The 16,700-nt window shown below is 42.4% G+C and overlaps 1 protein-coding gene across 1 annotated transcript; it reads right to left on the bottom strand.

Annotated features, from left to right (window-relative positions):
- Positions 1-573: 573 nt before the first annotated feature.
- Positions 574-16,428, bottom strand: LOC131413799 (DLA class II histocompatibility antigen, DR-1 beta chain-like). Its single transcript, XM_058554675.1, has 6 exons — positions 16,233-16,428; positions 5,374-5,643; positions 2,493-2,774; positions 1,672-1,782; positions 1,203-1,226; positions 574-902 (listed from the first exon to the last, which is right to left on the bottom strand). The coding sequence occupies exons 1-6, from the start codon at positions 16,330-16,332 to the stop codon at positions 889-891; spliced, it is 801 nt and encodes a 266-aa protein (XP_058410658.1). The 5' UTR covers positions 16,333-16,428; the 3' UTR covers positions 574-888.
- Between the last annotated feature and the right edge of the window lie 272 nt (positions 16,429-16,700).

Below are 16,700 nucleotides of genomic sequence, written 5' to 3'. Positions count from 1 at the left end.
CCCCAGCCCTAGCCCTAGCCCTACCCCTAACCCTAACCCTAGCCTTAACCCTAACTCTAGCCCTAGCCCTAACCCTAACCCTAGCCCTAACCCTAACCCTAGCCCTAAAAGATTGAAACATGGAAGCCTACCATTAGTCTAATAAAAAGGGAGTGTAAGTACCCAGGTTTAGATACTTTCTTTTAAAAAATCAGAGAAAAAGGGACAAAAGAACATGATTATAAAAATTTTGAAGGCATAACAACTTACAAATTATCTGCATTTCTCATATTTGTAGTCCCCTCTCTGTATCCCATGGTGTGAAGAGACTTGTGTGTTTGTCTTTGAGAATGAAAAGATGTAGGAGACCACCATGATATGGCATCATTAAAGGCTTTTTCTTAGCTCAGCTAAATATTCCTAATTACAGAACAAAGAAAACTCAAGATAAAACAGAGTATGAAGCAAAGAAACCTTCCAGATCCACACATGACCAAAATTCAGGAATATAAATAAAAACCATTATTGTATTGTGATGGAATCCTGGTTTTCCTTTTTTTTCGACCTCTTGTCCTTGAAGCTGTATGAAACAGATGATGTTCACTCCATGTTTACTTGAGAAAAACTTTATGAAGAAATGCGGGCAGAAGGTGAGTGCACATGCAAGGGAGGCCATCAGGGTTGAATACAAATGCAACTGGGAAAGAATGACTAGGTACTGCAATCAACATAGGGTAGAGGCTCAGGAAGCCATCAGGGAGGACATTTTCTGCAGAGTCACTGAAGCAGGAGCAAACCAGAGCCTAAGAAAGCACTCTTGGCAGAAGAATAAGAGCCAAGCACAAAACCTTTTCATGCTGTGAAGAAGCTGGGACAGAAAGTTCTTCCTTGAGTGTCACCATCGTCACTTCAGCTCAGGAGTCCTGCAGAAGACAGAGGAGAATGTTGTTTCCAGGTCTAACTCTACAAGGAGTTCCTTTCCCTTCTCTCACAGCCTTGTTATAAAGCTCTGTGGTAAGAAGAAGAAAAAAATTCCTATGTCACCCCGAGCCAATGCTACTTTAGAGTGCAGGCCATTTATTAAGTGGAGAGAAGAAGCTTTACTGCAAACTGTCTGATCAGAATTCAAAGTCTTTCCCATTATTTCTTCTTCTGTCTTTTCACCTCCACCATCTTTTCTAGGAGACCAAACCTATCTCTAAAAGAGAATTAAAGAGCATTACCTGTTGGCTGAAGTCCAGCATGTCCTGGGAAAGAGAGGGGAAGATATACACTTAAAAGATATGGAAGTAAATCAGTACTCAAACACAATGTTGCCAAACCCTGACTCCTCACCTGAGATTTTTCTAACAACACAACCCACATCCTATGATACCAGGGCAGAGAGTGGAGCAGAAACTGAGGGCATGTGACCCATGAAGTTTCTGTCACACAAATCCCGTATAATTTCATCAGCCTTAGTGGCCCTTTCTGCATTTGCCCTACGATGTCAACCCAAGATCAAACCTCTTATGTTTCAACCATAAGTAACCATGGACCACTGATTTCTGGATTTCCAGGAAATCTGAGGTCGACTAGGTGAAGAAAGGCTTTGTACCGGGCCACTGGTATACAGAGAACGAACTTAAGCAAAGCTATGTTTCTTCCTCCAGAAAAGTCTGTTGGGGTCTCAGCTGCCAGCAAGGTCCTCACCTTTCTGATTCCTAAAGTGGATGAACAGCCCCACCCCAAGGAAGAGCAGACCCAGAACAAAACCCCCGATTCCACTCAGCATCTTGCTCTGTGCAGATTCAGACTGTACCCCTGAGAAAAGAAACCAGTTTTAGTGATTTTTACCCCAAATTGAACTTCTCTAATTGAGACTCTGGGATTGAGAGCTTTGAGAATGGAGGAAGAAGGCTGTCTTGGAAGAGCTACAATAATTGGCCATCTCTGGAAAAGAGATTTAAAAATCACGCTGTGTAGCTACATTGTTCAGGCACTGAACTCATGTAAATATCACAGCTTTGACATAAGGCCATTAGTTCAACATCTGATGGAAGAGGAGCCTGGGGCTCCATGAGGTTAAGTAGCTTGTGTAGGGTGATAGGTTAATAAACGGCAGAGCTGAGATTGGACTCCCCTCGTGTCAGGAAAGTCCCTACATTTTACAAGATGCGCCTCTGCTCAGATCACAATGAACAACTCAGAGCAACAATATCAGAAGTACAAGCCCCGCCTGAGGCAGGGGACTGGTGCCCAGGGCCAAGGGGAAACACGCCTGTGATATCATGAGAAGGCTCAAAACAGAGACAACTCTTTTCAGTCTGCCAGGCATAATTGCCTTCCCAGGGGGTATAGGTATTTACAGAAACTATCATAGGGCTATCCCCTTTGACCTGTGCTGAAGGAGAGGAGAACATGGAGCAAATGAAAATAATATGGTGTGGGGAGAGGAGAAACCTGACACTCAGGGGTAAGCAAAGTCCCCTCCTTGGTGGGTGAGGAATTTATGAGGGCAGGGAGATTCTCACTCCATTCCACTGTGAGAGGGCTGGTCTGGCTTGGGTGCTCCACTTGGCAGGTGTAGACCTCTCCACTCTGAGGAACTGTTTCAAGCATCACCAGGGTCTGGAAGGTCCAGTCTCCATTACGGATCAGGCCTGTGGAGACGACCCCAGCCTCCTCTTCCTGGCCATTCCGGAACCATCTGACTTCAACCTGGCCTGGATAGAAACCATTCACAGAGCAGACCAGGAGGTTGTGGTGCTGCAGGGGCTGGGTCTTTGCAGGGTACACAGTCACTGTGGGCTCAACTAGGAGAGAATAGGTAGAGGGAATAAGGGAGGAAGACGGAGTAAGTCCCCTTGGTTGGCTGCCTTTCTGCCTCCAGTCTCCAGTCCCAGCCTCCAGTCTCGGGCAGGCTTCCCTCAAAGCTGGCCATGTGGCCCAACAGGAGTTAGTGTCATAAGCGTTGAACTGAATCTTTACAGCATGGGCCCATTAGATTTGAGAGATTTTGAGGAAATTTGTGGGATTTTTTTCATATCTTGAAACTGTTATTCATTGTTGAATTGAAGTGTTTACAAATCTTTGCAATGTATATAGCATATTAACAGAAGCATGATTTCTGGGGCCAGGCTATCTGGGTTCAAATACAGGCTGTGTCTCTTACTGACTGATTCTGGGAGAGTTTTTAAATTCCTCTATGCCTCAGCTCTCTCACCTATAAAGGGGGATAATAATACTAACTTACCTCTTAAGGTTATGTGAAGATTAATGAACCTAAAGTATATAAAGCAATAACTGGAATTTAGCCTTCAATATATGTTAGCTATTCAATATCCTTGTTTACTTGGAAAGAAAATATGATTCAAAGCAATGTGGATAAACTGGGGATCAGCTTGGGGTAGATGGAGATAGAGTATGAAATCCTGGGAATGCTACACTCACACCTTAGAATACCACAGAAATGTTTCTACCCTGGAAAGCAGGAATAGACAGAGGTGATTCTCAAACCCGATAAGTTGAGTCCCAAGAAAAGCACGAGTCCTGAAGGAGAGGAAAAGGATCACGGAAAGTCATTCATTTAAAAAAGGTCTTATAATTACCCTCAGCAGATCAATGCCTCTCCTTTGCAAAACAAGCATATCTATTATTGGAATTGATATCATTTCACAATTGCCTCTCTTTTTAAGCTAACATTTGAGTTCAGGGAAGAGTCTAGGACTCATTAATGTGTGTGCTTAGTGGCTGAGACAATTCCTGATACTACCAGCCTCAATAAATACAATTATTTTTTATTTAAAAAGGAGAAATCTGGGGGAAAATATTTTTACAATACCACAGAATGTTAGATTTAAGATTGACGGCAAATCATTGCTAACAATTTTGCAGTATATTTCATTGAACAAAAATGTTTAAATTCCTAGTATGGAAAGTAATAAACAGAATCAAACTATAAACCACAAACTGGAGCAAATGCTGAATCAAATATCAGTAAAATGTTAATAATCTTACTGTATAGAAAACCTGTAAAATCACTGAGAAAACACTCGGACCACAGAGATAATAAAGATAATTCTTAGAGCAGTAACAACAATTAGCCGATAAATGTGTACAAAATGTTCAAGAAATTTAGAAATCAAAGAACTATACGTTAAAAATTACAGAGATAGGGGCCGGCCCGGTGGTGCAAGCGGTTAAGTGCGCGCGCTCCGCTGCGGCGGCCCGGGGTTCGCTGGTTCGGATCCCGGGCGCGCACCGACGCACTGCTTGGTAAGCCATGCTGTGGCGGCGTCCCATATAAAGTGGAGGAAGATGGGCACAGATGTTAGCCCAGGGCTGTCTTCCTCAGCAAAAAAAAGAGGAGGATTGGCGGATGTTAGCTCAGGGCTGATCTCCTCACAAAAAAAAAAAAAAAAAAAAAATTACAGAGATAAATTGTTAAGTATTTGACAATATTCAAAAAATGATCTAACAAAAGCAAATGAGACGTAAATTGTTACAACTATAAAAAGAAATAATATGTAACTACTTAAATACTATTAGCATTATAAAAATAGTAATATCAGAATAGTAAGTAACAAAATTATAAATAAAAATACTAGTTTCACAATCATTTCAACTATGTAAAGATAGATACACTAAGAAAGAAAAAAAAAAAAAAAAGAGGAAACTCAGACCTAAAAGAAGCCTCAGAAAGATCAGAGATGCTTCAGAGTCCCCTCCCCCTCAAAAATTAGTCTGGTACATTTTTCTCAATGAAACGCTTATGCACACCAACACCGGCACACTCATTTCAGGGGTTTCAGGATTAGGAAGGGTGGATGCCAAGAACAGACTGTGAGCAGCCTCCTCACATTCTCCCAACCTTTTACATTCCTCCTCTCTCCTCCCAGAACACCTTCACCCCAACCACAGACACAATCTTAAATGTCCCTCCCCGTGTGTCTAACCACCCACTTCAACCAAGGTTTCCTCCTTCTCCAGCCCCCTGTCCTGCCTCTCCCTCCCTCCTCCAGCCCCTCCTCCACAGAGGCCCCCAAAGCCGCCTGAAGCCCCCCCTCCTGCAGCCCCCACACCTACTCCCCCTCTCCGTCCTCTCAGACCCTGGGCCCACTCCCCCCACCACACACACATTCTCTCTCATTCCACCTCAGCTCACGGTACACCCCTCACACACACACTCTCTCACCCCACAATCACACACTGAGAAGCCACACACTCTTCTCTCCACAACTCGCTCTCACAGGGACCTTCCTAACTTGTACTTGCTCACAACCCTACACGCTCACCCCAGACTGTATCTCTCTCTGTCTTTCTCTCTCTCTGTCTCACACACACACACACACACACACACACACACACACACACACAGCCCCCGCCCCCTGGCCGCCTACCCGCCGCGCTCACCTCGCCGCTGCACCAGGAAGCTGTCAATAACCCCGTAGTTGTGTCTGCAGTACGCGTCCACCGCGGCCCGCTTCCGCTCCAGGAAGTCCTTCTGCGCGTTCCAGTACTCGGCGCTCGGCCGCCCCAGCTCGGTCACCGCCCGGTACTCCCCCACGTCACTGTCGAAGCGCACGTACTCCTGCCGGTTATAGAAGTATCTGTCCAGGAACCGCACCCGCTCCGTCCCGTTGGAGAAATGGCACTCGTGTTTAACCGTCTCCAGGAAAAGTGCTGCGGACACAGGAACCATCTGGTCACCCGGGCGAGATCCTGAGAAAAGACTGACAGCGACGCCCACCAATGCGGGGCGCCCGGGCACCGGTGGGGGCACTAGGACACCCCTGACTGACTCCACGGGCCCCACAGCTACCAGCACCCTCCGGAGACATCTTTCATCTGCCTGCGGCCGAAGAAGGCCGGGCCGGGCGGAGGAGACCCCTCTGGTCTGGAGACGTTCAGGACCCACAGGGCTTCTGTGCTTGGCTGCAGACTTCCAAGCAGGAGCTGGAGCTGGAGAAGGCTTTGTCCCCATCACCACCTCCTCGTGGACGCCTCCACCTGAAGGACACTCGCCGCTCCCTCTCTTTATCCCACAGCTCTTCGCCTGTTCCTTAAACTCTTCCCACCTCCTTCATTCTGTAAATACTTCATTAGTGCTGACGTTGGGCCAGGCCCCTGCTGTCTCCTGGGAATCCAACGAAGGGAAAAGGGAAAAGACATCTTCCTCTCCATTCCCGGAGTTTAAAATTTAGGGAAAGTAATGGACAAAAAATAACCATACAAAAATTTATACAAGAGGGAGAAATGTCAAAAGAAAAGTATAAAGTCCTAGAACAGAGAAGAAGAGGATGATCCAACTTACCTCAGGATGCCAGAGAAGTGGTGAGAGTGACATTTAGGATGTGACAGGAAAAGTTAAGTTGATGTGAGCTAAAGAAGAGTGAGTGTGTGTGTACATGTTTGGGAAAAAAGGGAGGCGCATTTCTGGTAAAGGTAACACCATGTGGAGAAGCTTGAAAGACTTGATGAACTTCCTCAAGAAACCAAAAGAAACCAGTTCACTGAAGCAGAGACAGGGAGAGGAAGGAGGTAAAAGACTAGACTGGAGAAATCAAGCGCAGTCAGGGACTTAAAAGCTTTGTAGGTGATGTTAGGATTTTGAATTTACACCAAAAGTAGTGGGAAACTGCTGAAGAGTTTTAAGGAGATTAAAACTGTGATCCTAATTCAGTTCCACAATTTCTTATCTAAATTTCTAAATCCAGAAAGCTCAGAAAAACAGATCTTTTTAAAAACATTGATGCTAAACTCATTTGGCAAATCTGACCCAGTGGGGTAAAGGGTCAGACATGTCTCAGAACTCTTACTGGTCAGTTGGTCACATGTGCTTCTGTAGTTTCAATATATATAAACATACACATATACATAATATATGTATATAGTGTCTTTGTATTTAATTGAGCTGAGAAATTTTCAAAAAGAGGTAAAAAAAATAACCCTGTGGTTAAAAGTGAGACAAATAAATGGGAACATCTGATATTGTCAATAGGACAGAAGGTAAATTACTGAAAAATTTTGATACATTTTACTAAAAAGTTGTTATAATCACCATTTATAACTTATAAAGGCAAGTTATTGAAAGTCAACAGAGATGACGATAACTAAGAACTCATGAAATATTGCAAAACATTGCATAAAGCAAAAAATAAAAAATGATCTTGAGTTTGCATTGATTGAATGGATTCAACAATAAAGAGGTGAATTTTTGCCACTGTCTAGCTTATTATATTTTTTTGTAATTAAATAAGCAAAAATAAGCCACTAAGAACTGAATTGGAAGGTGTCTTGACATGAGTACAGCCATGTTTGGCCGCTCCATTGACCTACAGCCACCAGCACAAAAAGAAATATGAAAGCTGCTTTCTGCGTGGTGGGAACTGGCCCTTCTCTCACGGAGGGAGTTGCAAGTTGTAACATTTCAAGGCTCTTGGAGCGTCGTAGCACGGGATGGACTGGCCATCTGTGCCGGGCTGGGACGATAACCAAAGAGAACAATGCACGTACACAACTACTGGGCCGCGATGTTAGCCAGGGGGCTCAGTGCACGTACGCCACTGATAACCATTTTGTGCATGGAAACACTAAATGCTTGCTCTGCAAACTCTGTAATTGCTTACTCTGAAAATTACTGATGGTATAAAAACTGCTGGAAACTGAGCCCTAGTGAGAGTTCCACCTGTGGAAGGGACACCTTGCCCAGGACGTGTGATCCTTGCCCAGCCGCGTCGATTGACAGGGCTCTCCCGGCAGTGGGGCGTGGATGTTGTGAGTAACTGATTTGATGTGAAGTAATTGATTTGATGTGAAGTAATTGATTTGATGTGTTCTCTTTTCGGTTAACCTGGTGTTTCTCTTTCCGGTTGATTTGTGTCATTTTCTCTTCAGCCGACGTGGGTGTTTTCCCTTTCCAGTCGGGCTGATGTTTTTTCCCTTCTAATATTTGACCTATTTAGATCTGTTTGCAGACTGTCACCTTTACTATCCTCTATATAATAAAATATACCTTCGGTCCATTTGTTTGGAGTGGAAAGTGTCTTTTACGTCTCCGATCGAATCCTCGAACCTCTCTTAACATAATTGGCGCTGTGAGCAGGATTCGATTAAGGAGATGCCTTTCCTATTCAAACGAAAGGTAACTGAAGCCAAGGTGGAAGAAATTCCAGGATGGGAGGACCCTCCCTCTTGCACTCTGGCTGGGGAGTGGACTCACAGGTCAGGATTATGTGAAACTTGGGATGTTCGTCTGTGAGATATGAACCATTGGATGTGACCAAAGCTTTGCAGACAGTAGGAAAAAAGAGATAATGTTTCTTTTCTGGCACGGCAAGGTTAATGTTTATTGACTGCTTATCGTCGGGCTATAGAAGATAGGGATAAAATACAAGGGAGAATGTACTCTTGAAAAGAGAAGTTTCAAATTTACAGTCCCGGCTGATGTCACCCAAAATAAACTCTTTCCTTGCCGTGAGCCTGGCATTCTAGTTTTATTTGGCCCCTCTTAAGTGACAAATAGTGAGCCTAAATGTGTATCCAATAATAATTTGGCGAGCCAGCCGGGAGGCTCTTTGTCCGTGGCTCGGTGGGTCTGGGCCGGGTGGGATGTCCTGGGAAACAGTCCAGCAGCTGCCTAGGTGATTTGCCCTAGGGACTGTTCCCAGTGCCTTCCATCTGACCTGGCACCGCTGACCCTGGGCACATTTTTCTTATGACAGGGAAACAGCCTCTAGAATTATTTGTTTGTTTGCCTATTTGTTTGTTTTTGCTTACACCAAGAACTCCCTTCCCCTCCATCTGGAGTCCTGTCTCTTTAAGAGGCAGGGCTATCCCTACTGGAGTGGGAATAATTGTAGGACTTTTACCCGGAATCTGTTAGATGCATCTATCTGTTCTGTTTGGGATCCCATTTAACTGTCTATTCTGTATGTTTGTAATTTTGAAGGGGGGAAGTTCCATCTGTCCCCAAGGAGAGCCCTCTGGGCCACCTCTTGGCTAAACGGGCTATATTCAGCTAGGAGCCCATATCCAAGAAGATAAGTTTTTTATTGTAACACCACATTGCCACAATATTCCATAGACTCCAGAGAGGAAAAGTGGCCAAAATGGGGCAATTTCAATTTAAACTTTTGAAGTAATTTGAAATTGGGATGGCTATTCTGGAGAATCTGTTTCAGATGAGATCACCTTAAGGGTCACCCTTAAAAGAGAGGATTCAAAACCTCTCACGATGAAATGCAATCTTTAATTAATACACAGAGGCTTCTAAAAGACAAAGTTATTTCAAAAACAGCTTCCAAAATCTTTTTGGTAACTTGAAGCTTTAGAATTTTGCTAAATTAAGTTAATAAAAATTTATTGAGTCTCTGAGTCATTTCCACATAAGATAAAACATTAAAAATTGGTTACTAAGCATAAATTTGTCTGCCTATGGTCTCTTATCTCAAAAAAAAAAAACTGAAAGATGCTTACGTTTAATGATAAACATGTTATGTGCATGTTGAGGAATTTTCTATGAGAAAGTACACATTTCTGGAAAGTCTGTATACAAAAAAAAGCAAAAGGTATGTTGTCCATAAAGAAGGTATAAAGAATAGAGATATTTATGTTTGTTTTGTTAAGAAAAATAAATTTGTCCTAAAGTACTAAGAAAAGAAAAAAGGCGTAGGACAAATTCTAAATGTAAAAAATAAGTGACAGAAGGTTTGTAAAAGTAAAGCCCTGAGGAGTTTTGCACATGATCAAGTTGGCTAAAGTAAGCTGATAAAAAATTAAAATTTGGCTTTCTCTCTTATAAAGGTAATTTTCTTAAACTTTTGGTCTGCTCTTTACATAGAGATTAAAAGGTGTTCTTTTGAGTAAGTCTATGTAAAAGACAAAACACCTATGTTTTGTTAAAATAATTTCCTATGTTCAAAAGGACTGAAGTCTCTCCCTTAAGGTTTTTGTTTTTGTTTTTTGACTGTTTTAACTCTCTGTTTGCCTTTCACTATTTTTGTTATCAACTTGATTAAATAAATAACTAGGCATTGTTTCCTATTTGACCAAGTGTTTTAAAATCTTTTGATATTTTTGATAAACTTCTGCCAAAATTAAAGTTTTTTTAACTTAAAAAAGAAATTACAAAAAGACATATGATTATGATGCCAAAATACAATTGTTACTGTATTTCATGTTGATGCTCACAGTTCTTTAATTTCTACAGAACAGAAGTATAACTCTTATGCTGATCAGCTGGTGCAAAGTCATGCAACGCACAACCCAGGCTTAGCACAATAGGTCCACGAAAAGAGTGGACACTTGGGAGAACAAACTTCATACAGGTGGGCACAACAAAGGGGAATCCTTGTCACCCATGATGATATTGCCACTGCAGTAAAACAATGTCAGTTATGCCAACAGTTAAATAAATGGGGAGTTCCACACCCCTACCAAGGTCATATCCAAAAGAGATTATTTCCCACTCATACCTGGCAAATAGATTTTATTGGACCATTGCCAAATTCTTGTGGATCTACTTATGCCTGCACTGCTGTTGATACATATTCTGGTTATTTATTGGCTATACCAGCTAAAGTGCCCACCCAACAGAGTGCCATAAAATTATTAGATACAATTAAGTTATATTATGGAACACCAAGACAAATTCAGAGTGACAACGGTTCCCACTTTACAGGTAAGTTGATTCAAACCTATACCAAGGAAAATTATATAGAATGGATTTATCATATACCTTATTACCCCCAAGCTGCAGGCCTCATAGAACGAATGAACGGATTGCTTAAACAACAATTGAGGAAACTTGGTCATGGCTCATTAAAGGGGTGACACAACCATCTAAGTACTGCTCTAAATGTGTTAAATAACAGGCCACTAGGCCCTAATGAGACTCCTCTGTCAAGGTTGTTACCAGCAAAGATTACAGAAGTGGCAGCCGCCACCCATGAGCTTATGACCTTAACCTATTGGCCCCTGACTCAGTCTGCTAAACCGCCTTTTCGTGCCACGGCCGAAGCGGCTGGATTGGATTTATCTACTGTTCATTCTATTCAATTGCCCCCTAAGAAGCAGTCTATAGTCCCTACTGGGATAGGGGTACAATTTCCCAAAAATACCTTTGGTTTGTTAAAAGGACGCTCTGGACTGGCAGCAAAAGGTATTAATGTACTGGGAGGAGTCATTGATCCAGATTACCAAGGAGAAATAAAATTTATATTATATAATGGTAGTGACACAGTACTACTAACTGTAGAGTCTGGGGAACGAGTGGGACAATTATTGGTGCTTCCCCTCCTGACTCCAAATGTGTCACAAGGACAACCTCCAAGTGAATTAACTAAAAGAGGAATGCAAAGATTTGGGTCTACAGATGGATGGAAACCTGGAGCAAAGGTGTGGGTGACACATCCACCCAATGTGGCTCCCCGTGCTGCAGAAGTAGTGGCCCAAGGGCCCACTGCAACACTCATAGTTATGTATCCAGAAAATGAACAGTTATATCATGTTCCTAAAAATTCTGTTTCTTTGCGTGAATAGATACTCCTGCTGTGTTCGCTATGCTGTGCTGCACCTCCATGTCTGCTGCAGACCTACACACAGAGGCATTAGTTGCCTCTGTAGGACAACCTTTGACCCTGCGCTGTTAGACCAACTGCTCTACACCCGTGGGACTTATAACCTGGACTATGAATGGCCGAGAAATTTGGTCTCAGAAACATCAAGCAATCTCTCGGTACAAGCCTATATCTGACCAGTCACACAGAACTAGTTATAATTTCTCCATTGCTCTGTCTTCTGTTACCCTCCGTGATGGGGGCTGATCTGGACTTCTACAAGCTAGTTTGTTAGGCCTAAGTTACCTTATCTAATGTTATCTTTGATGCTGTACATAATTTGCAAGATCAAGTTAATAACATTTCATATTCTAAGGGGTTATTTGATTGGTTACCTTGGGGTTTGGGTCCTTTATTGTGAGATAGTTTTATAATTATTGTAGTCATTGGATTTTGGATTCTTGGATGTGCCTTATGTACTTGTGTACGAAGTTCATTGTCTGTGCATATGGTGTCTTATGGTTAATGGAGACGGCCACGGCCGAATATGTCTTGACATGAGTACAGCCATGTTTGGCCGCTCCATTGACCTACAGCCACCAGCACAAAAAGAAATATGAAAGCTGCTTTCTGCGTGGTGGGAACTGGCCCTTCTCTCACGGAGGGAGTTGCAAGTTGTAACATTTCAAGGCTCTTGGAGCGTCGTAGCACGGGATGGACTGGCCATCTGTGCCGGGCTGGGACGATAACCAAAGAGAACAATGCACGTACACAACTACTGGGCCGCGATGTTAGCCAGGGGGCTCAGTGCACGTACGCCACTGATAACCATTTTGTGCATGGGAACACTAAATGCTTGCTCTGCAAACTCTGTAATTGCTTACTCTGAAAATTACTGATGGTATAAAAACTGCTGGAAACTGAGACCCAGTGAGAGTTCCACCTGTGGAAGGGACACCTTGCCCAGGACGTGTGATCCTTGCCCAGCCGCGTCGATTGACAGGGCTCTCCCGGCAGTGGGGCGTGGATGTTGTGAGTAACTGATTTGATGTGAAGTAATTGATTTGATATGAAGTAATTGATTTGATGTGTTCTCTTTTCGGTCAACCTGGTGTTTCTCTTTCTGGTTGATTTGTGTCATTTTCTCTTCAGCCGATGTGGGTGTTTTCCCTTTCCAGTCAGGCTGATGTTTTTTCCCTTCTAATACTTGACCTATCTAGATCTGTTTGCAGACTGTCACCTTTACTATCCTCTATATAATAAAATATACCTTCAGTCCATTTGTTTGGAGTGGAAAGTGTCTTTTACGTCTCTGATCGAATCCCCGAACCTCTCATAACAGAAGGTGAGTGTGTATATAAAGTGTGAGTCACTATTTTTAGAAGCAGCACAGTATAAACCAGTGTTTTCAACCTCAGCACTGTTGACGTTTTGGATGAGATAATTCTTTCTTGTGAGAAGCCTATTCTGTACATTTTAGGATGGCTACCAGCATCCCTAGCCTTTATCCACTAGATGTCAGAAGAAAATCGCAGTTGTGACAACCAAAAATAGCTCCAGACATTGCCAAATGTCCCCTGGAAGGTTGGGGGGCAAAACTGTCCCTGACTGAGAACCACTGGTGTACACCATCTGAAAAATCTGTGGTGAAAAAGCCGCTGCTAATTATGAAACAGCTGAGAATTACATTGAAAAATTTGCCAATATTATTTCTAATAAAAACCTTGGTCCTAGGGCTGGCCCAGTATGTATAGTGATTAAGTTAGTCTGCTCCACTTCGGTGGCCTGGGGTTCGCGGGTTCAGAACCCCGGGTGCAGATGCGCACACCGCTCATCAAGCCATGCTATGGTGGCAGCCCACATATAAAATAGAGGAAGATTGGCACAGATGTTTGTTCAGGAACAATCTTTCTCAAGCAAAAAGAAGGAGATTGGTAACAGATGTTAGCTCAGGGACAATCTTCCTCACCAAAAACAAAAACAAAAATAAAAAAAAAGCCTTGGTCCTGAACAAATTCATTTTGCTGGAAGAATAGCTCTGCACTGGGAAGAGATTCCTAAAAAACATTCATAGTGCCTAATAAAAGAGTGTTAAAAGCTATTATGGATTCTAACCAAGAGATGACTGTTCTTGGGTGTGCTAATGCTTCAGCCTCACCCAAAACAAAGTGGGCAGTGATTGGAAAATCCAAAATCCAGGATGTCAAAAGGTGTAAGTATTTTACTTGTACGTTGTTTTTCAAAAAAGAAAATATAGATAACCAGATACATATTTTCTAGCTGGTTCAATAACCACTTTGTATCAGTGGCTTACATTCATTACAGGCAGGCTGGGCTGTGAGAACACTGCAAAATGTTATTGTCCCTGTACAATTATTCCACATATTGCACTCCTGAACCTCTTGTAAAAAGTAAAGTTTTTGGTTTTTAACTTCCCCCAGTATGACATCTGTGTTGAAATCCATGACCAAGGAATTTTTTGTCCCAGGAAGAGCAAGTATAAACAATTTTTAAATTCTATTATTGCTGCAATTTACAGAGGCCTACAAATCCCTGGTTTTCTGAAAGAAGTCAATTGCTAGTGCTTATTATGAAGCTAATAATTAATATATCAACCTTAACAAATGTTTGGCACAGACTTTGGGCTATATTCATGTTTGCAAATGAGCTAGTAGATGAAGATTTTGAAAACTATCATGTCATTAATGAAAAGAGAATCATATCAAACTTCAATATATGTAAAAGCTTATCAGATAAAAATCTAAATAAATCAGAGGATGCTGCCATCAAAAAAATATTAAGCACTGACAATGAGGTCCCTTTTGCACGTTCTCTGAGTAATGGAAACATGGTAGTGGTAACACTGAGAGCACACACCAACTTGCTCTCTATGCTTCAGCCATTCTTGCCTTCTTTCTGGCCCTTAAACACAGCAAACATCTTCCCACACCTCAGCCTTTTCCCTGTTCCCTCTCTGTGGGACACTTGTCCCTTAGACCTTTCAGATGACTGGCTTCTTCTCATCATTCATGTCTAACTGAATGTCACTTCTCAGGGAGAGCTCCCTAGCCACTGGAACTGAAGTCAGGTGAATCCATTCTCTCTGTTCTGTAACTCTGATGTATTTTTTTCAGAGCACTTATTGCTCTCTGAAATTTTTTCTTTGTTAAATGTTTATTGGGCTTTTCCCTCTATCATTGTGTAAGTTCCATGATAGTAGAGGACTCTTCTATCTTATTCAAATAGAATTCTCTGAGCCTAAAACAGAGCCCAGGAAATAACAGTTGCTCAGAAAAATATTTGCAGTCAAAATGAATAGACCCAGTGTTCTGGGAGTTGATCACTGTGGGGATCCTGGAAAGCAAGGAGGGGCTCAAGCTCCAACACTCTTTTATTCAAAACCCTCCCACTTTCTGTGAGAAATTCAGATAAACTTCATCTTTCTCCTCCTGCTGAATTGGAGGAAACATTCACAGGTAAGGAAAAGGTGATTTGAAGAAAGAGGAAAAATTTCATTACGTTTCAGTTCATCTAGCGGATCTGTTAGAGTGCTGAGGGTCTGTGTAAACACTGGGGACTTTCAACAATGACATAGCTGGAGAAAGAATAGGAAATAACTGGAAATAGAGGTAACCAAACATGGCTAATTAAGGAAATCAGAGGGCATAATGAATGAACCCATGACATTTGGGACCAAGACCTCATGTAGGCCCATGAGTTCCCTTGACTTGCTTATTGGCTTCTAGCCCTATGGGAGGTAAACAACCTTCACACACTCTTTAAACCCTGCTCAGGGTGTATACTTTGAACCATATGAAATTGCTGATGTTTGACTATTTTTGACTTACCAAACCAGAATTTCATATAACTTATCCTATACTAGTTGTATCCTTTCTTGTGGGCTCTGGCCAGAGAAAGGTGAGATATAGGAGAAACTGATAGTATAAAAAAGTTCAAAATAGATTCATAATGAACACTAACCCATGTCAGGTTTTTCAGAAGATGCCTTGAGTTCTTTAAGGCATCAAAGAACTCATCGATGCTCCTAACTATAGAGTCATTCCAAGTTCTAAGGATCCCTGCTTCAGCTCCAGGGCGATTTCCATGGGAGAAATAGAAAGCACTAATCCCAACTTCTGTCAGAGACCCTCCAGGACAGCGACACAGACCTTATAAACATTGGGGCTCAGGGAAAAGGAAAGGAGATAATCAAGGAGACCCTTGATACATCCTCACGTATTAGGGAGAGGAGCCAACATCACAGATCCTGTTGAGGACATACAGGATCTTCTAGGAGAGATCTTTCTAATTCCTTTTGACTTCCCATAAAATTTTCAGAGAAATCTTCCTTTTTTCTGGCATAAATCAACATAATAAAGGGAACTACTGGATAAAGAATTATCTTGACATCATTATTTCTAAATCTTCTCAAGAACCTGAGGGAATGGGATGCAAGGCTGTAGAGATTTTATTAAAGGAGAGATGAGAAGAAATGACCTATATATATGGAGGCTTCTTATGCAGCTCTTGTAGAGACGGCAAGCATCCAGGCTCCTTTTTTGTGGAAAGAGTTAGCGATCCATACGATAAAGATAAGTGGTCACTGAAGAAAATGTCACAATTTTTACGGGACACGGCCTGGACACAGTGACAAAACTAATTCCCTTCCTCCCACCAACCCACAATAGCTCACCACCCAAGATGTGCACTTACATTGGGTTTTCCTGGTCCAAGCGAGGGGAGGGCTCAGCACCATCAATATCACTGTCAGAGCTGCCATCCAGGAGCCTCCAGGGAACCACAGACAGACCATGCTGGAGAACAGGAGAGACAGGATGCAAGGGAGCAGGCAAGTCTAACTCAGTGAGGACTATGACCCTCCTCCACTCATATCCCAAATAATACCAACCAGGAACCTCATTTTTTTGTTCCTGGATTGGGTAATCTCAGTGTTGAGAACCAATCAGCATCAGAAATGAATAGCATCATCAGTTGCTGGTCAGAGATTCAGTTTGAAGGTCCTCTTCTGAAACTTAGATTTCCTTCATTAGAAGGACTGTTTTAACTTGGTACTTTAAAAGTTTGGTCCAGTTGTATCCGAAAAATTTTAATTGAGCTCCTATTGCAAGCCAGCTCTGTGCTGGTCAGTGATGTTACATAAGTTTGAGCCTTTTAGGAGCA

This window comes from Diceros bicornis, chromosome 14 (assembly GCF_020826845.1).
Source record: "Diceros bicornis minor isolate mBicDic1 chromosome 14, mDicBic1.mat.cur, whole genome shotgun sequence".
In the NCBI taxonomy this organism is placed as follows: domain Eukaryota; kingdom Metazoa; phylum Chordata; class Mammalia; order Perissodactyla; family Rhinocerotidae; genus Diceros; species Diceros bicornis.
This window is presented reverse-complemented; position numbering and strand designations above follow the sequence as displayed.